The sequence below is a fragment of the Bombina bombina genome, chromosome 3 (genome assembly GCF_027579735.1).
Source record: "Bombina bombina isolate aBomBom1 chromosome 3, aBomBom1.pri, whole genome shotgun sequence".
NCBI lineage: Eukaryota > Metazoa > Chordata > Amphibia > Anura > Bombinatoridae > Bombina > Bombina bombina.
In genome coordinates this window covers 772,906,765-772,932,320 of record NC_069501.1, presented here as the reverse complement: position 1 = coordinate 772,932,320, position 25,556 = coordinate 772,906,765, and the positions used below count along the sequence as shown (strand labels likewise).

At 44.8% G+C, this 25,556-nt stretch overlaps 1 protein-coding gene across 2 annotated transcripts in view; it reads right to left on the bottom strand.

Annotated features, from left to right (window-relative positions):
- The window catches only part of LOC128654011 (interleukin-1 receptor type 1-like), a 174,736-nt gene that overhangs the window by 26,011 nt on the left and 123,169 nt on the right, over positions 1–25,556 (bottom strand). For both annotated transcript variants that reach the window (XM_053707654.1, XM_053707655.1), the window contains 2 exons: positions 21,975–22,040; positions 7,195–7,324 (listed from right to left, as the gene is read on the bottom strand). In XM_053707654.1, coding sequence (XP_053563629.1) covers positions 7,195–7,324; positions 21,975–22,040 — 196 coding nt within the window. The remainder of the gene's footprint in view (positions 1–7,194; positions 7,325–21,974; positions 22,041–25,556) is intronic.

Below are 25,556 nucleotides of genomic sequence, written 5' to 3'. Positions count from 1 at the left end.
AGAAGGATGAGATCGATGGGTATTTACAGGATTTTGATAGACTGTGCGAGTTACATGATTTGGAGCAGTCCGTATGGGTGCCGGTGCTAGCAGGCAAGCTAGCCGGTAGGGCAGCGGAAGCGTATTGCGCTGTACCCAGGGAGGACAGCAAGGATTACGCTAAAGTGAAGAGAGCGATCTTGGAAAGATATGCCATTACCCCAGAGGCATACCGGCGCAAGTTTAGAGGCCTGCGCAAGCCAGAAAGAGATTCACATGCAGAGTGGACCCACAAGCTGGATCAAGCATCTCAGGGGTGGATACAGGCCAGCCAAGCTACCACCATGGAAGAATTGCGACAACTGATGCTGTTGGAGCAATTCTTTAACGGCTTGTCCCCAGAAGCCCAAGAATGGGTGAGAGATCGAAAACCCCTCACCTTAACCGAAGCAGCCAGATTAGCAGACCAGCATTTTGATGCCAGGAGGCACCATGGACTACTGCCTAAGACGTACGCTCGACCCACGGGACAACCCAGTCCTCTACAGCCTAACAACCCCACAGCAACACCTTTTCGCCCAGCCCCAGGGAATCCACCACCCCCCTCACGATACAACGGACGGGTGAATATACAATGCCACACCTGCAAGCAGTGGGGACATATGGCACGTGAGTGCACCCAAAATCGGAGCAGACAGGCTTGGAACCAGGTCAGACAGAACCTGGCCCCAAGGGCGGCTGCTCACCATTACCAAATGGAGCCAGCCGCTCATGAGGTGTTGAGCACCCAAGCCGAGGAACCCCTGGGCATTCTGCATGAGGTGATGTCGGTCCGGGCCACCGATAACCGGCAACATCACCGCCAGCTGGTGACCATAGAGGGGAAGGAGGTCCAGGGACTTCGGGATTCGGGAGCTACTTTAACCCTGATAGCTCCCCATTTGGTGCCGGATACAGCACACACTGGCGGGTCCGTGGCAGTACGAGTGGCAGGGGGAGCAGTATACTGATTGCCCACTGCTAAGATTCATTTGGATTGGGGTACGGGGGAGGGCATGGTAGAGGTGGGCTTGATGCAAAACCTACCAGCGGATGTTGTACTGGGGAATGACCTGGGTCAGATGACCTCTGCTTTTGTACTTCAGGCTCCACATCAGGAGGTCCACCCAGTAACCACCCGGCAGCAGGCACGCACCACGGCCCCACCAGCTCACAACGAGGCTCAGGTAAGAGACCATGACACCCCCTTGACACGTATGACCTGGGATACCCCCACCCAATTTGAGGCAGAGGTGAAAGCTGACCCCACGCTGCAGGTATACCGGGATAAAGTGAACACCGATCAGGCTGGGTTAGAGGGGGAGCGGTACATCTGGGAGAAAGGGTTATTGTACCGCATAGCCGAACGGGGGGTAGGCGGAGCAGTCACCGTGACCACTAAGCAACTGGTAGTACCCCAGAAGTATAGGCAGGAGCTGCTCAGGATAGCTCATGACATTCCCCTGTCAGGCCACCTGGGAATGACATGCACTCGCTACAGATTGACCCACGCCTTTTTCTGGCCTGGGATCTCTAAAGATGTACGGCAATATTGCACCTCCTGTGACGTGTGCCAACGAGTAGGCAAACGAGGTGACCGCCATAAGGCTAAATAATGCCCGTTACCCATTATTGAGGAACCCTTTAGCAGGGTAGCAGGATATCGTAGGGCCTCTACCCAAGCCCAGTCCCTCTGGGAAGAGGTACATTTTAACCGTAGTGGACTACGCCACTAGGTACCCCAAGGCCATTGCTCTCTCCAACATCCATGCAGAGACGGTAGCTGAAGCCTTAATAAAAATATTTTCCCGGGTAGGGTTCCCACAGGAGATAATATCGGATAGGGGCACCCAGTTTACTGCAGAGGTGACCCAACAACTTTGGAGGGTATGTGGTATTAAACCCATAGTTAACTCAGCCTACCATCCCCAGTCCAATGGGTTATGTGAGAGATTTAATGGGACGCTAAAACAGATGCTCCGTACATTTGGCGAGACTCATAAGGACTGGGAGCGCTACCTACCCCATCTGCTTTTCGCATATAGGGAGGTACCCCAAGAGTCGACAGGTTTTTCCCCCTTCGAATTGCTATTTGGGAGAAGGGTACGGGGGCCATTAAACCTCATTAGGGAGCATTGGGAGGGAGAGAGTAGCCCCGATGGTAACCCCATTGTATCTTACGTGCTGGAGTTTAGGGACCGACTGGAGGCATTGACCCAGGCTGTACGCACCAACCTCCAGGCGGCTCAACAACGCCAGCGCCGCTGGTACGATAGGGGAGCCAGGGACCGCAGCTTTCAAGTGGGGCAGAAAGTTTTAATTTTAAAACTTGTACGCACAGACAAGCTGCAGGCCGTCTGGCAAGGCCCATACCAGGTAGTAGAGCAGCGATGCGACACTTCCTATGTGATTGGCTCCTGCTCAGGGGTAGGGAAGCGACGCATGCTTCATGTGAACATGCTCAAACCCTACCATGAGAGGATAGAGGACGTGGCGGCAATATGCGCCTCGGCCTCTGAGGATCAGGAGAATCTGCCTCTACCTGACCTATTAGAATCAGAGGACCAGATAGAGCCCTCCAAGGGCGTTCAGCTGGGGGAGCGGCTAAGCCCTTCAGAGCATGCCCAGGTACAGGAGTTGATCGTAGCTAAAGGGGCTATCTTCTCCCATTTACCTGGGTACACTCCGCTGGCCACTCACTGAGTTGAAACCCCAGGACAGCTACCTATGCGGCAGACCCTGTATCGTGTCCCTGAAGCAGTCAAGGCACATATGAAGGCAGAAATTGATGAGATGTTGCAACTAGGGGTTATCGAACCTTCAGACAGCCCCTGGGCTTCGCCGGTAGTGTTGGTACCCAAGAAAGACAGCACCACGCGCTTCTGCGTCGACTACCGGAGGCTAAATGACAAAACGGTGTCTGATGCCTATCCGATGCCCCGGATAGACAAGTTGCTAGATAAAATGGCTAGGGGGCAGTATCTTACGACCATAGACTTATGCAAGGGATACTGGCAAATTCCGCTAGCCGATGACGCCATCCCCAAGTCGGCGTTTGTCACCCCGTTTGGCCTGTACCAGTTTCGGGTCATGCCTTTCGGGATGAAGAACGCTCCGGCGACCTTTCAAAGGATGGTAGATCGGCTACTGGACGGGTTCCAGGAGTATGCCTGTGCATACCTGGACGATATTGCCATATATAGCCAGAACTGGGCAGAATACCTACAGCATATAGGAGTGGTTATTGACCGTATAGGGGAGGCAGGGCTGACCCTGAAACCTAGTAAGTGCCATATCGGGATGGCAGAGGTGCAGTATTTAGGTCACCGGGTGGGGAGTGGGCACCAGAAACCCGAACCGGCCAAAATTGAAGCTGTTGCCAAGTGGCCCACCCCTAGGACCAAGACCCAAGTACTGGCATTTCTAGGTACGGCGGGGTACTACAGAAAGTTCGTGCCCAATTATAGTGACCTAGCCAAACCCCTGACTGACTTGACACGTAAGAACCTTCCCCGACAGGTTACTTGGGCCCCAGAGTGTGAGCAGGCATTCCAACAACTAAAAACTGCTCTAACTAATGCGCCTGTACTTGCTGCACCCGATCCAACTAAAAGATTTATTGTTCACACAGACGCTTCGATGTTTGGAGTGGGGGCAGTGCTGAGCCAAGTTGGAGCAGATGGCGGAGAACACCCCGTAGCTTACTTGAGCCGAAAGTTGTTGCCCCGTGAAGTAAGCTACGCCGCCATCGAAAAAGAATGCCTGGCCGTGGTGTGGGCCCTCAAAAAGTTGCAGCCGTACCTTTATGGACAACCTTTTTCCTTACTCACAGATCACAACCCGTTGGTGTGGCTGAACCGTGTGGCCGGGGACAATGCCAGGCTGCTGCGCTGGAGTTTGGCGCTGCAGCCCTTCGACTTTACAATCCATTACCGCCCAGGGAAACAAAACGGTAACGCCGACGGGTTATCCAGACAAACTGAACTTGAAAAGTGATCTGTGAGTACTTCCCCGGAAATCCCCAAGCCGATCCGTTGGGATCAGACTGTGTATGCCGGCTTGGTTCTGGGGGAGCATTGTGGCAAACCTAGCCACTTCTGGACTATAATGTAAGAAAGGTTGTCTATAGGCTGTATTGTGTGCTATGTATATGTGACAGACCCTTCGGTCAGAACTAAAGAGTTAACTTTGTTCAGCTTTCAGAAGCTATTTTCTAAATACAAGGTTGCTGGCATCAGCTATTGTGTGCTCTAATTAAGTTTAGTGATAAACATTCCCATTGTCTAATCATCTCCAGAGTCAGACTGCTAGTTGATAAGATGGACTGCATTGTTTTCTTGTGTTTAAGTTGTTATCTGCTAAGTAAGGTAATTCTATTGTGGCATGTCAAAGGGCGTTTGCTCTCTATCTAATGTACAATATTCTTTCAACCCCCCAGCTGGGGTCAGACTTACATAAATACTAGGCATATAGCCTTTAATAAATGTCATTCTGTTTTTAAACCTGAAAACTGGCTGGGTTGTGAGTTATTGACTCCCAAACTGTGTTTCATCCGGTTATTGGGAGTATTGGGATATTGCCTTACTTTTCAGCGCTGACTGTGGATTTACCGGTTATACCCGCGGAGATCGTAGATTTTAATATTGCCCTCCGCTACAGTAGTCTTGCAGCAGCAGACACAGCAGCAGCAACAGCAGCAGGACAGACATAGTTGAGGCAGGCAATTAGCTGTCACATTTTCATTTTGTGGATTGTATTCATGTTTCAATGCAATTTCCTGCTTGAAGTTTTCAAGGGCCTATGATCACGATCAGTACACAGTTTAAATGCTAGTCCCCATAGATAAGTTCTTCACACTGCACACTGTACATTTGCATTTATCATGTATGATTTTGTTACAGAGTTCTATGTCTGCCAAATAGTATTTTCCTCTTGAGTGACAACTAAATACAACTCTGTTTGATAAAAAATGTACACACTCATGATCAGCTACTTCCTTTAATTTTATGGTCATAATAATTGAATTACCATTTAAAGTCATATTACTTCTGAATGTAAGCTTTAACAAAAAAAAAAGTTTAGAATGGAGACAATGGGGACAATGTACTCAGGAATGCAGCTGATAAAGTTCCTTGTATTCAAAGCAGCTTCAGAAACACCATTTTAAATGGGCTGGGCTTTCTCTCCCACGCCCACAAGAAGGTTAATTTCTACTGTTGCCTCTTGTTTTTATAGCTGTATTATAGCTGATACTGCAGCACTAACATTTCTAGTATAGGTAGTGGTTTCAACAGGCAAAATAAACTATTTCAAATATCCAAATAAAGTTAACAGTGATACTGGTAAACAATATAATATAGTAAAGTAGGAAAATTAAGAATTTGGATAGATTAAAATCTAAACAATTTTACAGTACAATGTCCCTTTAAGATTGAAGTATGCCTGTATATAAGGATACATATTCTGGATGAGGCATTTTATAATACCCAGAATATGTAGTCTGCATGACCACCCAGCCATAACAGTACATTACAGTGGGTATTAAACAGAATGACCCCCCCTTTGAAAATCACATTTTGTTGCTTTACAGCATGAAATAAAGACAGACACAGTTTTTGTTTATCCAGTTGTAATTACTCAGTGCAACTTATAACATCCAAGTGAAAGATACAACACCAACATGTCAGGCAAAAACAAAGACAATTCAAAAACAGAATCAATGAGTTGGAAAAAGGATCACCCCTTGTGTCAGTATATTGTTGCACCACTTTTTGCTTTAATTACAGCCTTTAGTCTGTTGGGATATGTCTCTAGCAACTTTGCACATCTAGACTGTGCAATATTTGCCCACTCTTTTTTGCTCCAGTTTTGTTACATTTGATGGTGACCGTTTGTGGACTGCAGTCTTCAAGTCATGCCACAGATATTCAATGAGGTTTAAGTCTGAGCGCTGACTAGTCCATGCAAGGACATTCACCTTTTTCTCATGGTCATTTTTTGCTGTGTGCTTTGGGTCATTGTTATGTTGGAAGGTACAACCTTTTTCCCATTAACAACTTCCTGGCAGAGGGCAGCAGATTTTTCTCAAGAATTTGACGGTATTTTGCACCATCCATTATCCCTTCTATCCTGACAAGTGTTCCAGTGCCTACAACAGAGAAACACACCCATAACAGGATATTACCACCTCCATGCTTTACTGTAGGTATGGTGTTGTTTGGATGGTGAGCTGTATTGGATTTCCTCCAGACATATTGTTTGGTGTTAAGGCAAAATAATTCAATTTTAGTCTTATCTGACCATAACACCTTTTTCCATGTGGCCTCAGAATCTCCTAGGTGTCTTATGGCAAAGCTCAGCCATCACTGCATGTGACCTTTCTTGAGGAGTGACTTTTTTCTTGCAACCCTCCCATACAAGCCACATTTGTGGAGAATTTGTGATATTGTTGTCACATGCACACAATGACTCTTTGTTATAGATTCCTGCAACTGCTTCATAGTTGCTGTGGGCCTCTTGGTAGCCTCTCTGACCAGTTTCCTCCTGGCTCTTTCATCCAGTTTGGAGCGACGTTCTGATCCAGAGAGGGTCTGCGGTGTACCAAATACCTTCCACTTCTTAATAATAGACTTCACTGTGCTTCTAGGCATTGATAAAAACTTTGATATTTTCTTGTATCCATCTCCTCACTTGTGCCTGTCCACAACATTATCCCGGAGATCTTTTGACAGTGCCTTGCCACCCATAGTTGATTTTTGTTTCAGTTGGACTACCAGGGACTGAGATGCTCCAGGAAAGCTCACAGCTGATCACAGTTGAAGATCAAATGTGTGTGCCATTGAGAAGGTGATCAGCTACACCTGGTTGAGTTTACAAGTAATTTTAGGAGGAGCTGATCCTTTTTTCATCTCAGTGATTCTGTTTTTAAATTGTCTTTATTTTTGCCTGACATGTTGGTGTTATATATTTCACTTGGATGTTATAAGTTGCACTAAGTAATTACAAATAGATAAACACAAACTGTGTCTGTCTTTATTTCAGGCTGCAAGCAACAAAATGTTATTTTCAAGGGGGGGGGGGGCGGTGATTATTTTCAATACCCACTGTATGCATCTAACTTCCATAGGGATGAAAAGGGTATCTTTTCATTTTGCAGTTGATGTAAGGTATACTTACTGGGGCTCCGGTACTGTGACTCTACTAGAATTGTAATAATCATCAATGTCAGTGCCATCATAAGTCCAAAGTGGCAGAACTATTAATATATTGCGGTACATCACTTTGCAGACAAGGTTTAAAGCAGATCCTGTAAAATAAATGATTAGGAATCATTTTAGTATTATAAATATAATGGAATAGTAAACATATTAGATTCTTCTTTTGAGCTGTGCTCCTCTTTTTCTGAATCACCAAATTTCTCACAGGGAATGCTTTTATATATATTTTTTGTGTGTGAGTAATTGTGTGTGTGTGTATATATATATATATATATATATACACACAAAAGTTCATGGGGGATTGGCACTCTCACCAAATATATAATGTGCCAGGGTGTCAGGAACAAAAATATCAATTTCCAAGTTAGAGAACTGCACTCACTGGACTTTCAACAAACAATGTTTATTGTATAAAGTGACGTTTCGGGGAGTCAACTGTCCCCTTTGGTCTGAGGAGGAGACAGTTGACTCCCTGAAACGTCACTTTATACAATAAATCATTGTTTGTAAAGTCCAGTGACTGCAGTTCTCTAACTTGGATATATATATATATATATATATATATATATATAATATATATATATATATATATATATATATATATATATATATATATACAGGGAGTGCAGAATTATTAGGCAAGTTGTATTTTTGAGGATTAATTTTATTATTGAACAACAACCATGTTCTCAATGAACCCAAAAAACTCATTAATATCAAAGCTGAATAGTTTTGGAAGTAGTTTTTAGTTTGTTTTTAGTTATAGCTATTTTAGGGGGATATCTGTGTGTGCAGGTGACTATTACTGTGCATAATTATTAGGCAACTTAACAAAAAACAAATATATACCCATTTCAATTATTTATTTTTACCAGTGAAACCAATATAACATCTCAACATTCACAAATATACATTTCTGACATTCAAAAACAAAACAAAAACAAATCAGTGACAATATAGCCACCTTTCTTTGCAAGGACACTCAAAAGCCTGCCATCCATGGATTCTGTCAGTGTTTTGATCTGTTCACCATCAATATTGCGTGCAGCAGCAACCACAGCCTCCCAGACACTGTTCAGAGAGGTGTACTGTTTTCCCTCCTTGTAAATCTCACATTTGATGATGGACCACAGGTTTTCAATGGGGTTCAGATCAGGTGAACAAGGAGGCCATGTCATTAGATTTTCTTCTTTTATACCCTTTCTTGCCAGCCACGCTGTGGAGTACTTGGACGCGTGTGATGGAGCATTGTCCTGCATGAAAATCATGTTTTTCTTGAAGGATGCAGACTTCTTCCTGTACCACTGCTTGAAGAAGGTGTCTTCCAGAAACTGGCAGTAGGACTGGGAGTTGAGCTTGACTCCATCCTCAACCCGAAAAGGCCCCACAAGCTCATCTTTGATGATACCAGCCCAAACCAGTACTCCACCTCCACCTTGCTGGCGTCTGAGACGGACTGGAGCTCTCTGCCCTTTACCAATCCAGCCACGGGCCCATCCATCTGGCCCATCAAGACTCACTCTCATTTTATCAGTCCATAAAACCTTAGAAAAATCAGTCTTGAGATATTTCTTGGCCCAGTCTTGACGTTTCAGCTTGTGTGTCTTGTTCAGTGGTGGTCGTCTTTCAGCCTTTCTTACCTTGGCCATGTCTCTGAGTATTGCACACCTTGTGCTTTTGGGCACTCCAGTGATGTTGCAGCTCTGAAATATGGCCAAACTTGTGGCAAGTGGCATCTTGGCAGCTGCACGCTTGACTTTTCTCAGTTCATGGGCAGTTATTTTGCGCCTTGGTTTTTCCACACGCTTCTTGCGACCCTGTTGACTATTTTGAATGAAACGCTTGATTGTTCGATGATCACGCTTCAGAAGCTTTGCAATTTTAAGAGTGCTGCATCCCTCTGCAAGATATCTCACTATTTTTGACTTTTTTGAGCCTGTCAAGTCCTTCTTTTGACCCATTTTGCCAAAGGAAAGGAAGTTGCCTAATAATTATGCACACCTGATATAGGGTGTTGATGTCATTAGACCACACCCCTTCTCATTACAGAGATGCACATCACCTAATATGCTTAATTGGTAGTAGGCTTTCGAGCCTATACAGTTTGGAGTAAGACAACATGCATAAAGAGGATGATGTGGTCAAAATACTAATTTGCCTAATAATTCTGCACTCCCTGTATGTATATATATATATATATATATATATACTAGTGGGAAAGCCTGCCCAGAGGACAGTCTATTGTGGTGATGGAACCACCGAACCTCCCTGCCATTTTCGGAAGGGCAGTCTATTGTTGTGACAGAACCACCCTGCCATTTTTATGAATCCTGGTGGATTCTTTCAACACCCTGACATTTTTGGAATCTACCTGGATGCATCTTTTGCTCTCTCTCCCCCTTTTTTGCTCTCTCTCCCCCCTCTCTTTTGCTCTCTCTCCCTCCTCTCTTTTGCTCTCTCTCCGCCCTCTTTTGCTCTTTCTCCCCCCTCTCTTTTGCTCTCTTTCTCTCTCCTCTCTTTTGCTCTCTCTTCCCCCTCTCTTATGCTCTCTCCCCTCTCTTTTACACTCTCTCTTCCCTCTCTTTTGCTCTCTCTCCCCCCTCTCTTTTGCTCTCTCTCCCCCTCTCTTTTGCTTTCTCTCCCCCTCTCTTTTGCTCTCTCCCCCTTCTCTTTTGCTCTCTCCCCCTCTCTTTTGCTCTCCCTCTCCCCTCTCTTTTGCTCTCTCTCCCTCTCTAATTTGCTCTATTTCTCCTCTCATTTGCTCTTTCCCCTCTCTTTTGCTCACTCCCCTCTCTTTTGCTCTGTCTCCCCTCTCTTTTATTCTCTCTCCCCTCTCTTTTGCTCTATCTCTCCTGTCTCTTTTGCTCTCTCTTCCCTCTATTTTGCTCTCTCTCCCCTCTCTTTTGTTTTCTCTCTCCCCTCTCTTTTGCTCTCTAGCTCCACTCTCTTTTACTCTCTCTCCCCTCTCTTTTTATATCTCTCCCCCCCAATTTTGATCTCCCCCCTCTTTTGCTCTCCCTCACCCCCTTCTCTCTTTTTATCTCCCTCCCCTCTCTTTTGCTCTCCCTCTCCCCCCTCTCTTTTGCTCTCTCTCTCCCCTCTCTTTTGCTCTCTCTTTTTTACTCTCTCTCCCCCCTCTCTTTTGCTCTCTCTCTCCCCTCTCTTTTGCTCTCTCTCTCCCATCTCTTTTGCTCTCTCTTTTTTTTGCTCTCTCTCCCCCCTCTCTTTTGCTCTCTCTCTCCCCTCTCTTTTGTTCTCTCTCTCCCCTCTCTTTTTCTCTCTATCGCCCCTCTCTTTTGCTCTCTCTCCCCCCTCTCTTTTTATCTCTCTCTCCCCCCAATTTTGCTCTCTCCCTCCCCCCTATTTTGCTCTCCCTATCCCCCTTCTCTCTTTTTATCTCCCTCCCCTCTCTTTTGCTCTCTCTCCCCCCTCTATTTTGCTCTTGCTCCCCCTCTCTTTTGCTCTCTATTCCCCCTCTCTTATGCTCTCTCTCTCCCCCTCTCTTTTGCTCTCTCTCCCCTCTATTTTGCTCTCTCTCTCTCTACTCTCTTTTGCTCTCTCTCCCTTCTCATTTGCTCTCCCTCTCCTCTCTCTTTTGCACTCTCCCCTCTCTTTTGCTCTATATCCCCCCTCTCTTTAATTCTCTCTCTCCCCTCTATTTTGCTCTATCTCTCCCCTCTCTTTTGCTCTCTCTTCCCTCTATTTTGCTCTCTCCCTCCCCCCTCTTTTGCTCTCCCTATCCCCCTTCTCTCTTTTTATCTCCCTCCCCTCTCGTTTGCCCTCTCTTCTTTTGCTCTCTCTCCCCCTCTCTTTTGCTCTCTCTCCCCCCTCTATTTTGCTCTTTCTCTCCCCTCTCTTTTGCTCTCTATCTCCCCTCTCTTTTGCTCTCTCCCCCTCTCTTTTTATCTCTCTCCCCCAATTTTGCTCTCCCCCCCCCTCTATTTTGCTCTCTCTCCCCCCTCTCTTTTGCTCTCTCTCTCCCCTCTATTTTGCTCTCTCTCTCCCCTCTCTTTTGCTCTCTCTCCCCTCTCTTTTGATCTCTCCCCTCTCTTTTGCTCTATATCCCCCCTCTCTTTTATTCTCTCTCTCCTCTATATTGCTCTATCTCTCCCCTCTCTTTTGCTCTCTCTAACCTCTAGTTTGCTCTCTCCCTCCCTCCTCTTTTGCTCTCCCTATCCCCCTCTTTTGCTCTCTCCCCCTCTCTTTTTATCTCTCTCCCCCAATTTTGCTCTCCCCCCTCTATTTTGCTCTCTCTCCCCCCTCTCTTTTGCTCTCTCTCTCCCCTCTATTTTGCTCTCTCTCTCCCCTCTCTTTTGCTCTCTCTCCCCTCTCTTTTGCTCTATATCCCCCCTCTCTTTTATTCTCTCTCTCCTCTATATTGCTCTATCTCTCCCCTCTCTTTTGCTCTCTCTAACCTCAAGTTTGCTCTCTCCCTCCCCCCTCTTTTGCTCTCCCTATCCCCCTTCTCTCTTTTTATCTCCCTCCACTCTCTTTTGCTCTCTCTTTCTTTTGCTCTCTCTCCCCCCTCTCTTTTGATCTCTCTCCCCCTCTCTTTTGCTCTCTCTCTCAACTCTATTTTGCACTCTCTCTCCCCTCTCTTTTGCTCTCTCTCCCCTCTTTTTTTTGCTCTCTCCCCTCTCTTTTGCTCTCTCTCCCCCTCTCTTTTGCTCTCTCTCTCTTCCCTCTCTTTTGCTCTTTCTCTCCCCTATCTTTTGCTCTCTCTTCCCCCTCTCATATGCTCTCTCTCCCCCCTCTCCTTTGCTCTCTCTCTCCCCTCTCTTTTTCTCTCTCTTTTGCTCTCTCTCTCCCCGCTCTTTTTTTCTTTCTTCCCCCTCTCTTTTGCTCTCTCTCCCCCCACTCTTTTGATTTCTCCCCCCTCTCTTTTGCTCTCCCTCTCCCCCTCTCTTTTGCTCTCCCGCTCCCCTCTCTTTTGCTCTCTCTTTCTTTTGCTCTCTCTCCTCTCTCTTTTTCTCTCTATTCCCCTCTCTCTTTTACTCTCTCTCTCCCCTCTCTTTTGCTCTCTGCCCTCTCTTTTGTTCTCTCTCTCTTCCCTCTCTTTTGCTCTTTCTCTCCCCTCTGTTTTGCTCTCTCTTCCCCCTCTCTTATGCTCTCTTTCTTCCCCTCTCTTTGCTCTCTCTCCCCTCTCTTTTGCTCTCTCCCTCCCCTCTCTTTTGCTCTCTCTTCCCCCTCTCTTTTGCTCTCTCTTCCCCCTCTATTTTGCTCTCTCTCCACTCTCTTTTGCTCTCTCTCCCTTCTCATTTGCTCTCCCTCTCCTCTCTCTTTTGCTCTCTCCCCTCTCTTTTGCTCTATATCCCCCCTCTCTTTAATTCTCTCTCTCCCCTCTATTTTGCTCTATCTCTCCCCTCTCTTTTGCTCTCTCTTCCCTCTATTTTGCTCTCTCCCTCCCCCCTCTTTTGCTCTCCCTATCCCCCTTCTCTCTTTTTATCTCCCTCCCCTCTCTTTTGCCCTCTCTTTCTTTTGCTCTCTCTCCCCCTCTCTTTTGCTCTCTCTCCCCCCTCTATTTTGCTCTTTCTCTCCCCTCTATTTTGCTCTCTATCTCCCCTCTCTTTTGCTCTCTCCCCCTCTCTTTTTATCTCTCTCCCCCAATTTTGCTCTCCCCCCTCTATTTTGCTCTCTCTCCCCCCTCTCTTTTGCTCTCTCTCTCCCCTCTATTTTGCTCTCTCTCTCCCCTCTCTTTTGCTCTTTCTCCCCTCTCTTTTGATCTCTCCCCTCTCTTTTGCTCTATATCCCCCCTCTCTTTTATTCTCTCTCTCTCCTCTATATTGCTCTATCTCTCCCCTCTCTTTTGCTCTCTCTAACCTCTAGTTTGCTCTCTCCCTCCCCCCTCTTTTGCTCTCCCTATCCCCCTTCTCTCTTTTTATCTCCCTCCACTCTCTTTTGCTCTCTCTTTCTTTTGCTCTCTCTCCCCCCTCTCTTTTGATCTCTCTCCCCCTCTCTTTTGCTCTCTCTATCCCCTCTATTTTGCACTCTCTCTCCCCTCTCTTTTGCTCTCTCTCCCCTCTTTTTTTTGCTCTCTCCCCTCTCTTTTGCTCTCTCTCCCCCCTCTCTTTTGCTCTCTCTCTCTTCCCTCTCTTTTGCTCTTTCTCTCCCCTCTCTTTTGCTCTCTCTTCCCCCTCTCTTATGCTCTCTCTCCCCCCTCTCCTTTGCTCTCTCTCTCCCCTCTCTTTTTCTCTCTCTTTTGCTCTCTCTCTCTCCCCGCTCTTTTTTTCTTTCTCCCCCCCCCTCTCTTTTGCTCTCCCTCTCCCCCTCTCTTTTGCTCTCCCGCTCCCCTCTCTTTTTATCTCTCTCTCCCCCCAATTTTGCTCTCTCCCTCCTCCCTCTTTTGCTCTCCCTATCCCCCTTCTCTCTTTTTATCTCCCTCCCCTCTCTTTTGCTCTCTCTTTCTTTTGCTCTCTCTCCTCTCTCTTTTTCTCTCTATTCCCCTCTCTCTTTTACTCTCTCTCTCCCCTCTCTTTTGCTCTCTGCCCTCTCTTTTGTTCTCTCTCTTCCCTCTCTTTTGCTCTTTCTCTCCCCTCTCTTTTGCTCTCTCTTCCCCCTCTCTTATGATCTCTTCCCCTCTCTTTGCTCTCTCTCCCCTCTCTTTTGCTCTCTCCCTCCCCTCTCTTTTGCTCTCTCTTCCCCCTCTCTTTTGCTCTCTCTTCCCCCTCTCTTTTGCTCTCTCTCCCCTCTCTCGTTTGATTTCTCTCCCCCTCTCTTTTGCTCTCTCCCACTCTCTTTTCCTCTCCCTCTCCCCCTCTCTTTTGCTCTCCATCTCCCCTCTCTTTTGTTCTCTCTCTCCCCTCTCATTTGGTCTCTCTCTTCCCTCTCATTTGCTCTCTCTCCCCTCTCTTTTGCTCTCTCTCCCCCCTCTATTTTGCTCTTGCTCCCCCCTCTCTTTTGCTCTCTCTTCCCCCTCTCTTATGCTCTCTCTTTCCCCCTCTCTTTTGCTCTCCCTCTCCCCTCTCTTTTGCTCTCTCCCTCCTCTCTCTTTTGCTCTCTCTCCCCTCTCTTTTGCTCTCTCTTCCCCCTCTCTTTTGCTCTCTCTCCCCCTCTCCTTTGCTTTCTCTCCCCCTCTCTTTTGCTCTCTCCCCCTCTTTTTTGCTCTCTCCCCCTCTCTTTTGCTCTCTCTCCCCCCTCTCTTTTGCTCTCTCTCTCTCCTCTCTATTCTGCTCTCTCTCCCCTCTCTTTTGCTCTTTCTCTCTCCCCTCTCTTTTGCTCTCTCTCTCCCCTCTCTTTTTTTCTCTTTCTCTCCCCTCTCTTTTGCTCTCTCTTCCCCCTCTCTTATGCTCTCTCTCTCCCCCTCTCTTTTGCTCTCTCTCTCCCCTCTCTTTTGCTCTCTCCTTCCCCTCTCTTTTGCTCTATCTCTCCCCTCTCTTTTGCTCTCTTCCCCTTCTCTTTTGCTCTCTCTCCCTGCTCTCTTTTGCTTTCTCTCCCCCTCTCTTTTGCTCTCCCTCTCCCCCCTCTTTTTATCTCCCTCCCCTCTCTTTTGCTCTCTTTTTCTTTTGCTCTCTCTCCCCCTCTCTTTTGCTCTCTCCCCCCTCTCTTTGGCTCTCTCTCTCTCCCGTCTATTTTGCTCTCTCTCTCCCCTCTCTTTTGCTCTCTCTTCCCCCTCTCTTATTCTCTCTCTCTCCCCCTCTCTTTTGCTCTCTCTCTCCCCTCTCTTTTGCTCTCTCTTCCCCCTCTCTTTTTCTCTTTCTTCCCCTCTCTTTTGCTTTCTCTCCCCCTCTCTTTTGCTCTCTCCCCCTCTCCTTTGTTCTCTCTCCCCTCTCTTTTGCTCTCTCCCTCCCCTCTCTTTTGCTCTCTCTTCCCCCTCTCTTATGCTCTCTTTCTTTCCCTCTCTTTGCTCTCTCTCCCCTCTCTTTTGCTCTCTCCCTCCCCTCTCTTTTGCTCTCTCTTCCACCTCTCTTTTGCTCTCTCTTCCCCCTCTATTTTGCTCTCTCTCCCCTCTCTCGTTTGATTTCTCTCCCCCTCTCTTTTGCTCTCTCCCACTCTATTTTCCTCTCCCTCTCCCCCTCTCTTTTGCTCTCCATCTCCCCTTTCTTTTGTTCTCTCTCCCCCTCTCATTTGGTCTCTCTCTTCCCTCTCATTTGCTCTCTCTCCCCTCTCTTTTGCTCTCTCTCCCCCCTCTATTTTGCTCTTGCTCCCCCCTCTCTTTTGCTCTCTCTTCCCCCTCTCTTATGCTCTCTCTTTCCCCCTCTCATTTGCTCTCCCTCTCCCATCTCTTTTGCTCTCTCCCTCCTCTCTCTTTTGCTCTCTCTCTCCCTCTCCTTTGCTTTCTCTCCCCCTCTCTTTTGCTCTCTCCCCCTCTCTTTTGCTCTCCATCTCCCCTCTCTTTTGTTCTCTCTCCCCCTCTCATTTGGTCTCTCTCTTCCCTCTCATTTGCTCTCTCTCCCCTCTCTTTTGCTCTCTCTCCCCCCTCTATTTTGCTCTTGCTCCCCCCCTCTCTTTTGCTCTCTCTTCCCCCTCTCTTGTGCTCTCTCTTTCCCCCTCTCTTTTGCTCTCTCTCTCCCCTCTCTTTTGCTCTCTCTCCCCCTCTCTTTTGCTCTCTCTCTCCCTCTCCTTTGCTTTCTCTCCCCCTCTCTTTTGCTCTCTCCCCCTCTTTTTTGCTCTCTCCCCCTCTCTTTTGCTCTCTCTCCCCCCTCTCTTTTGCTCTCTCTCTCCTCTCTATTCTGCTCTCTCTCCCCTCTCTTTTGCTCTTTCTCTCTCCCCTCTCTTTTGCTCTCTCTCTCCCCTCTCTTTTTTTCTCTTTCTCTCCCCTCTCTTTTGCTCTCTCTTCCCCCTCTCTTATGCTCTCTCTCTCCCCCTCTCTTTTGCTCTCTCTCTCCCCTCTCTTTTGCTCTCTCCCTCCCCTCTCTTTTGCTCTATCTCTCCCCTCTCTTTTGCTCTCTTCCCCTTCTCTTTTGCTCTCTCTCCCTGCTCTCTTTTGCTTTCTCTCCCCCTCTCTTTTGCTCTCTCCCCCTCTCTTTTGCTCTCCCTCTCCCCCTCTCTTTTGCTCTCCCTCTCCCCCCTCTTTTTATCTCCCTCCCCTCTCTTTTGCTCTCTCTTTCTTTTGCTCTCTCCCCCTCTCTTTTGCTCTCTCCCCCTCTCTTTGGCTCTCTCTCTCCCGTCTATTTTGCTCTCTCTCTCCCCTCTCTTTTGCTCTCTCTTCCCCCTCTCTTATTCTCTCTCTCTCCCCTCTCTTTTGCTCTCTCTTCCCCCTCTCTTTTTCTCTCTCTCCCCCTCTCTTTTGCTTTCTCTCCCCCTCTCTTTTGCTCTCTCCCCCTCTCCTTTGCTCTCTCTCCCCTCTCTTTTGCTCTCTCCCTCCCCTCTCTTTTGCTCTTTCTTCCCCCTCTCTTTTGCTCTCTCTTCCCCCTCTCTTTTGCTCTCTCTCCCCCTCTTGTTTGCTTTCTCTCCCCCTCTCTTTTGCTCTCTCCCCCTCTCTTTTGCTCTCCCTCTCCCCCTCTCTTTTTCTCTCCCTCTCCCCCTCTCTTTTGCTCTCCATCTCCCCTATCTTTTGTTCTCTCTCCCCCTCTCATTTGGTCTCTCTCTGCCCTCTCATTTTCTCTCTCTCCCCTCTCTTTTGCTCTCTCTCCCCCCTCTATTTTGCTCTTGCTCCCCCCTCTCTTTTACTCTCTCTTCCCCCTCTCTTATACTCTCTCTTTCCCCCTCTCTTTTGCTCTCTCTCTCCCCTCTCTTTTCCTCTCTCCCTCCTCTCTCTTTTGCTCTCTCTCCCCTCTCTTTTGCTCTCTCTTCCCCCTCTCTTTTGCTCTCCCCCTCTCCTTTGCTTCCTCTCCCCCTCTCTTTTGCTCTCTCCCCCTCTTTTTTGCTCTCTCCCCCTCTCTTTTGCTCTCTCTTCCCCCTCTTTTGCTCTCTCTCTCCTCTCTATTTTGCTCTCTCTCCCCTCTCTTTTGCTCTCTCTCTCTCCCCTCTCTTTTGCTCTCTCTCTCCCCTCTCTTTTTTTCTCTTTCTCTCCCCTCTCTTTTGCTCTCTCTTCCCCCTCTCTTATGCTCTCTCTCTCCCCCTCTCTTTTGCTCTCTCTCTCCCCTCTCTTTTGCTCTCTCCCTCCCCTCTCTTTTGCTCTATCTATCCCCTCTCTTTTGCTCTCTTCTCCTTCTCTTTTGCTCTCTCTCCCTGCTCTCTTTTGCTTTCTCTCCCCCTCTCTTTTGCTCTCCCTCTCCCCCTCTCTTTTGCTCTCCCTCTCCCCTCTCTTTTTATCTCTCTCCTCCCAATTTTGCTCTCTCCCTCCCCCTCTTTTGCTCTCCCTATCCCCCTTCTCTCTTTTTATCTCCCTCCCCTCTCTTTTGCTCTCTCTTTATTTTGCTTTCTCTCCCCCTCTCTTTTGCTCTCTCTCTCCCCCCTCTCTTTTGCTCTCTCTCTCCCCTCTATTTTGCTCTCTCTCTCCCCTCTCTTTTGCTCTCTCTTCCCCCTCTCTTATTCTCTCTCACTCCCCCTCTCTTTTGCTCTCTCTCCCCTCTCTTTTGCTCTCTCTCTCCCCTCTCTTTTGCTCTCTCTCTCTCCCCTCTATTTTGCTCTCTCTTCCCCCTCTCTTTTTCTCTCTCTCCCCCTCTCTTTTGCTCTCTCCCCCTCTCTTTTGCTCCCCCTCGCTCTATTTAATATATTTTTTATATTTTTTACATTTTTTCACCTTTTTGATTTTTACACCAACTTTGGACATATTATCATTTTTATTTTTATTTTTTTTGGATATTAACCTTGAACATTTGCTTTGGACATTTTGGTATGGGACTTTAAACACTTGTATGTTACATAGGACATAACTTCTTGGACATTGTATGGGGCAATCCATTAGATTGTTGAATCTATTTTTAACTGTATTTTTAACTGTCAGTTTATGTTAATAAAATGTTTGTTTAATACATTTTAATATCACATCCTATATATATATATTTTGTTTTTAATCTTTTACCTTTTAAGTACTTTTTCACATGGTTTTATATATATTCTTTGTGTAACACAATATTATATATTAACCTTTATGTATACACATTCCTAGTCGTGGACACCATCTTTAGCAACCCAACCCTCATCTGAGGGTAGTGTAGCGCTGTATCTTGGCATTTCTTTTTACTCTTAACCTTTGGAGTCTGGTTGGGAGACTCCACCTATATCAGATATAGCTTGTATGGTATTATTGTGGCGCTGATAGATATACATTCATTTGAACTCTTTTGCTCTCTCCCCCTCTTTTTTTTGCTCTCCATCTCCCCTCTCTTTTGCTCTCTCTCCCCCTCTCATTTGCTCTCTCTCTCCCCTCTCATTTGCTCTCTCTCTCTCCCCTCTCTTTTGCTCTCTCTCTCCCCTCTCTTTTGCTCTCTCTCCCCCCTCTATTTTGCTCTTGCTCCCCCCTCTCTTTTGCTCTCTATCTCCCCTCTCTTTTGCTCTTTATCTCCCCTCTCTTATACTCTCTCTCTCTTCCCTCTCTTTTGCTCTCTCTCTCCCCTCTCTTTTTTTTTATTAGGGCACTCCCTCCCCTTCCCTGCTGAGCCACCCACCTGCTACCCGCCCACACCTGCCACCGGTACCAGCAAAGGATTCTTATGGACGGAGCACCGATCTCGCTCTGGCTCCATATGCAGCAGATTCCTGAAGCTGTAGGAGCTCCAGCTCTCAGATGTTATGCTACAGTTGAGAGTTGGAGCTCCTGAAGCTGTCTTGCGCTGAGGTGGCTGAGCGCGCATCCAACATTTCTTTGAGGATGCGTGTGCAACTGCCGACGGCGACAGACATGTTACAAACGCGATTATAGTTTAGATATATATATTTGTGTGTGTGAGTAATTGTGTGTGTGTATATATATATATATATATATATATATATTTGTGTGTGTGAGTAATTGTGTGTGTGTGTATATATATATATATATATATATATATATGTGTGTGTGAGTAATTGTGTGTGTGTGTGTGTGTGTGTGTATATATATATATATATATATATATATATATATATACATATATATAAATATGTATATATATATCATATATAAATATGATATAAATATATCAGGGCTGGACTGTCCTTTTGTATAAGATCATACACTGCAGGAAAGTTATCCTGCATGCTCAGCCAGCTTGTAATTAAACCAGATAGTGTTTTGTTTTGTTTTTAATTAAAAAAAAAACTGAACACAAATGAAGTACAATCAGCAGTTTATTTATGTTTGCAATGAAGTGTTTAGAGGTTTATATTGTTAATTATAAGAGTACTTAAAGGGGCGCTACACGTTAAATACATTTCATGGACCTCCCTCTAATCATGGGTGCTGCCATTATGGAGGTACTTCAGGTATTTGAAGGAGATTTACTGCACATGTGCAAACAGGTCAGCACTTGAATGTAGTGAAAGATAGATTTCAACATGGTGGCACCCATGACTAAATGGAGGCGGGGAATACACTCAGTACTATGCTTAAACACTGAATATATTTTATAATGTCCCTTTAACATGATATGAGATTATTAATTGCTTATCTCAAATTATTAGTTATGTAGAAAATCCTGTGTTCATATATAGTAGGCAGCCACCATTAAAATAGATATAAAGGAACAGTAAATTCTAAATTAAACTTTTAGGATTCAGATATCATTATCTATTATGTGTATGGTGCCACAAAATGACATAGCGCTGGGTGGAGCACTGCAGTTTTACACAACTTTCAAACTTATTTCTATTATCAAACTATTATATAATCCTCTGAGATAGCTAGTGATTGGTGGCTGCACATATGTCTCTTGACATTGGGGTAGATTTATCATAGTGTGAGCAGACATGATACAATGTAGCGTATCATGTCCGCTGCACATCGATAAATGCCGACAGCATACTCTGTCGGTATTTATCATTGCACAAGCAGTTGTGAACTGCTGGTGCAATGCCGCCCCCTTCAGATTCACGGCCAATAGGCCTCTAGCAGGGGGTGTCAATCAGCCTGATCGTATAGGATCGGGCGGATTTCTGTCCGCGGCCTCAGAGCAGGAATACAAGTTATATAGCAGTGGTCTTTAGACCGCTGCTTCATAACTTCTGTTTCCGGCGAGCCTCAAGGCTCGCACGAAAATAGGGGCATTAAGCTCCATACAGAGCTTGATAAATCGGCCCTATTGGTTCAACTGATGTGTTAATCTAGCTGCCAGTAGTGCATTGCTACTCCTGCGTCTACCTAGATTTATGCTTTAACAAGGGATAACAAGAGAACAAAGTCAATTTGATAGTAGAAGTAAATTGGAAAGTTGTTTTAATTTGTATGTTCTATCTGAGTCATTAAAGGTTAATTTTGACTGTACTGTCCCAAAAACTGTCCACAATATTTTACTTTTACTTTGCACAGAACCATACCATTGGAGAGACATGCACAGATAAAGAACAAGCTGCTCCTTAACTCGTCTGCTACCTCGTCTGCTACCTCTGAGGTGGCGGGCGGCAATCAGCCCGATCAGATACAATCGGGTTGATTGACACCCCCTGCTAGTGGTCGATTGGCCACGAATGTGAAGGGGGTGGCATTGCTCAAGAATTTCACTATAAATGCTTGTGCAATGATAAATGCTGACAGCGTATGCTGTTGGCATTTATCGATGTGTGGTGGACATGATCCACTACAGCTGATCATGTCCGCTCGCACAATGATAATTTGGCCCCTTATGGGCTGATTTATGATGCTGCGAATGCAGCTGTTTCTGTGTGAGCCTTTAGGACACAGCTTAAGACCGCTGCTCCTTAAGTCATCCGCCACCTCTGAGGCGGTGGACAGCAATCATCGCAATCAAATTCGAGCACGCTGATTGACACCCCTGCTAGCGGCTGATTGGTCACGAATGTGCAGGGGGCAGTATTGCACAAGCATGTCACACAAAATGCTTGTGCAATGATAAATGCTGACAGCATATGCTATCAGCATTTATCGATGTCGGGCGGACATGATCCGCTACAGCGAACATGATAAATCAGTATCGGTACTGATAAATAATCAGTAGATTTTTTTTGGACAAATCTATTTTTTCTCCAATTTTCCGGCCCCCTGTATCATGTGACAGACATTAGCCAATCACGGACTAGTATATGTATACCCTGTGAGCTTGTGCACATGCTCAGAAGGATCTTATTTAACAGAAAGTGTTGCAAAATTTCATAATGGAAATAAATAAGAAAATGTCTTAAAACTTCATGCTCTTTCTGAATCATAAAAGTTTATTTTGACTTGAGTGTCCCTTTAAAGAAGCAACTTGCTTAACATGTCTAGTAAATATAAGAGACCTCCATATAGAAAAAGACTCCCTGCTCGAATGGTTCTGGAGACAATAGGCTCCATGATCTAACGCTCTCTGGACTGGCAAAATGACCTTAGAAGTCTTGTCAGTACTTTGAGATCCCTCAAACAATTTTAGAAAGTCAAATTTTAGCTTGAGAGCAGATTATCTCAGGCTACTGGAAGTAAAGAAGAAACACCTATATTACAATTTAATGCTTAAAAAAATCCCATCATTTTGCGTGATTTTTCAGGCACTATATCATTGACTATGTTTCTATAACTATATGCCTAAGGAATAGAAATGTATCAAAGAGACCTATAAAAGTACAGGCAAGTTTTCCTCTATTTTAGTTCAAGTGCTCATTATACTACAAATCTTAGGTTAAATATGGATATTAAATATAAGGAACCTTCAAGTAGCTTGTGGAATATTGAATGAGAACTGCAATAAAGTTTTATTGTAGTCATAACTGTACATAAATGCTACTTACCTAACGTCACCTCCACAACATTATTTGTTGGACTTAAAATTGTTGGAGGAATGGTGGTTTGTTCCACTGAAAGAGAGGAAATCCAGCAAGTTAGTAAATTTACATCAACATCCGTGTCCCAAGAATAATTATTTTTAATTACTTTCATACCTACATTTGTATAATAATAGTTGCCACTTAGGTTAGTTATGTACGACTTAAGTCTATAAAAAAAATTGTGGAACCACAAACACAAACCTTTTTTTAGTGAAAGAAAAAAAGTATTGCTGTATTACATAAATGTACAATAATAAACTATTGGGTCAATTCCAATCTTTCTGAATTTTTTCCAGATGTTAGCAAAATTTATATGGCCATAATTCTTTTCATTAACAAAGTGATCACCATCTTTCCATGTCAAATACAGCCAAGATCGTTGGCACACATTTGATCCCCGTTTTCCCACAATCGTACTTTGAGCATACAGGCTGCAATTTCCAAACATAACTCTCACTGTACTAATAGCATTTACAAAAACTCACTGTACAAACCACCTTTACACAAACTTCACTCACACTGTACAGAACAGAGTTTATCTTAGCTGCATTTCTATAACTGTCAGATCACATTTTTAAATAAGCAAGACTGAATGGTAAATATTTAACCCCCCAGATCAAAATGACACGATTACAAAGGGAAACCAAAACAAACATATTAATGGCGTGGTTGCTAAACCCAATTTCATAATGTATCGTTTTGGATAAGCCAAGCCCTGAACTATTATATTACATAATATTTCTCTTTTTATTGTGTTTTATAAAAAGTTTTATATACTTTGCACACAATCAGAATCTCTATACATAGCTGTACCTAACAAATGGCTAGATTACGAATTTTGGCCTCGCTTCCATTGAGTCATTAAAAATGGAGCCGTAAGCTACCGAAGCGGCCGACAGCTAAAAGTAATTTAAGGCTCCATTTTAGTACCAGGTCTCCATTGAAATATTTTGCGGATAGCGTGCAGTCGCTCTTTACGTGTAGCTGTAAGTTAACGTTGTGTTAACGCTTCCATCTGATGTCAGATTTCTTGAAAATCAATTAGTTGCTAAGGTAACCCGACCTTACGCTATAGAATTTACATTTAATGTCCGTGCTCCTTACCGGTGATCACCTCTCAAGAAAAATAAAGATACACTTATCCATATTTTTACTAATCAAATACTATTTTTTAATATAATTATATTTACCACTTCATAAATATAAGTAATATGTATTGCTGCCCTAGGCATAGGTCTAGTTTGCATTCTGTAGATATGTTCTTGCATATATTATTATATTTAAATATATACTGATATTTCTATTAGAATATAAGTTCAACTATTCCTATACATGAGACAACAATAAATACAGGGAGTGCAGAATTATTAGGCAAGTTGTATTTTTGAGGATTAATTTTATTATTGAACAACAACCATGTTCTCAATGAACCCAAAAAACTCATTAATATCAAAGCTGAATAGTTTTGGAAGTAGTTTTAAGTTTGTTTTTAGTTATAGCTATTTTAGGGGGATATCTGTGTGTGCAGGTGACTATTACTGTGCATAATTATTAGGCAACTTAACAAAAAACAAATATATACCCATTTCAATTATTTATTTTTACCAGTGAAACCAATATAACATCTCAACATTCACAAATATACATTTCTGACATTCAAAAACAAAACAAAAACAAATCAGTGACCAATATAGCCACCTTTCTTTGCAAGGACACTCAAAAGCCTGCCATCCATGGATTCTGTCAGTGTTTTGATCTGTTCACCATCAACATTGCGTGCAGCAGCAACCACAGCCTCCCAGACACTGTTCAGAGAGGTGTACTGTTTTCCCTCCTTGTAAATCTCACATTTGATGATGGACCACAGGTTCTCAATGGGGTTCAGATCAGGTGAACAAGGAGGCCATGTCATTAGATTTTCTTCTTTTATACCCTTTCTTGCCAGCCACGCTGTGGAGTACTTGGACGCGTGTGATGGAGCATTGTCCTGCATGAAAATCATGTTTTTCTTGAAGGATGCAGACTTCTTCCTGTACCACTGCTTGAAGAAGGTGTCTTCCAGAAACTGGCAGTAGGACTGGGAGTTGAGCTTGACTCCATCCTCAACCCGAAAAGGCCCCACAAGCTCATCTTTGATGATACCAGCCCAAACCAGTACTCCACCTCCACCTTGCTGGCGTCTGAGTCGGACTGGAGCTCTCTGCCCTTTACCAATCCAGCCACGGGCCCATCCATCTGGCCCATCAAGACTCACTCTCATTTCATCAGTCCATAAAACCTTAGAAAAATCAGTCTTGAGATATTTCTTGGCCCAGTCTTGATGTTTCAGCTTGTGTGTCTTGTGCAGGGGTGGTCGTCTTTCAGCCTTTCTTACCTTGGCCATGTCTCTGAGTATTGCACACCTTGTGCTTTTGGGCACTCCAGTGATGTTGCAGCTCTGAAATATGGCCAAACTGGTGGCAAGTGGCATCTTGGCAGCTACACGCTTGACTTTTCTCAGTTCATGGGCAGTTATGTTACGCCTTGGTTTTTCCACATGCTTCTTGTGACCCTGTTGACTATTTTGAATGAAACGCTTGATTGTTCGATGATCACGCTTCAGAAGCTTTGCAATTTTAAGAGTGCTGCATCCCTCTTCAAGATATCTCACTATTTTTGACTTTTCTGAGCCTGTCAAGTCCTTCTTTTGACCAATTTTGCCAAAGGAAAGGAAGTTGCCTAATAATTATGCACACCTGATATAGGGTGTTGATGTCATTAGACCACACCCCTTCTCATTACAGAGATGCACATCACCTAATATGCTTAATTGGTAGTAGGCTTTCGAGCCTATACAGCTTGGAGTAAGACAACATGCATAAAGAGGATGATGTGGTCAAAATACTCATTTGCCTAATAATTCTGCACTCCCTGTATTACTTATAACAATTTATTTCTACATTAAAACACTTGCATTATTTGCAAGTTTTATCATTTCAATAGAAAATAGGTCTCAAAAAGCACAATTTTCCTCTTTTACACGTAGTTGAGCTGGGGGTAATATTTCTCAATGTATCGACAGCCTCCGACAGTGTATTAAAGGTTAGCGCTTTCATTGGAAACCTGGTATAATTTATCGATTAACGGCTTCTATTACTTTCTATGGGACGCAAAGATCTTTTCGGCAGCCGGAGTCCAGCTGCCGATATTGAGGTATAAAGCGCCATTGGAAACAGTCGATAAACGATATTGCTTTCAACAGCATATTTAACGGTTTGCGAGTGCACGCAAACTGAATAACGACTCAATGGAAGCGAGGCCTAAGTCGGTAAAGCTGTGCGTTGCTAACGCTCAGTTCCAGCTCACCTACAAACAACGCTGGTATTACAGGTTTTTCTCAATCCAGCATTAGCCTCTAATAAGTTAGCGTTGAGCAAAATTTAGCTCCACATCTCACCTCAATACCAGCGCTGCTTACGGTAGCGGTGAGCTGGCTAAACATGCTTGTGCACGATTTCCCCATAGGAAACAATGGGGCAGATTTGGCTGGAAAAAAAACTAACACCT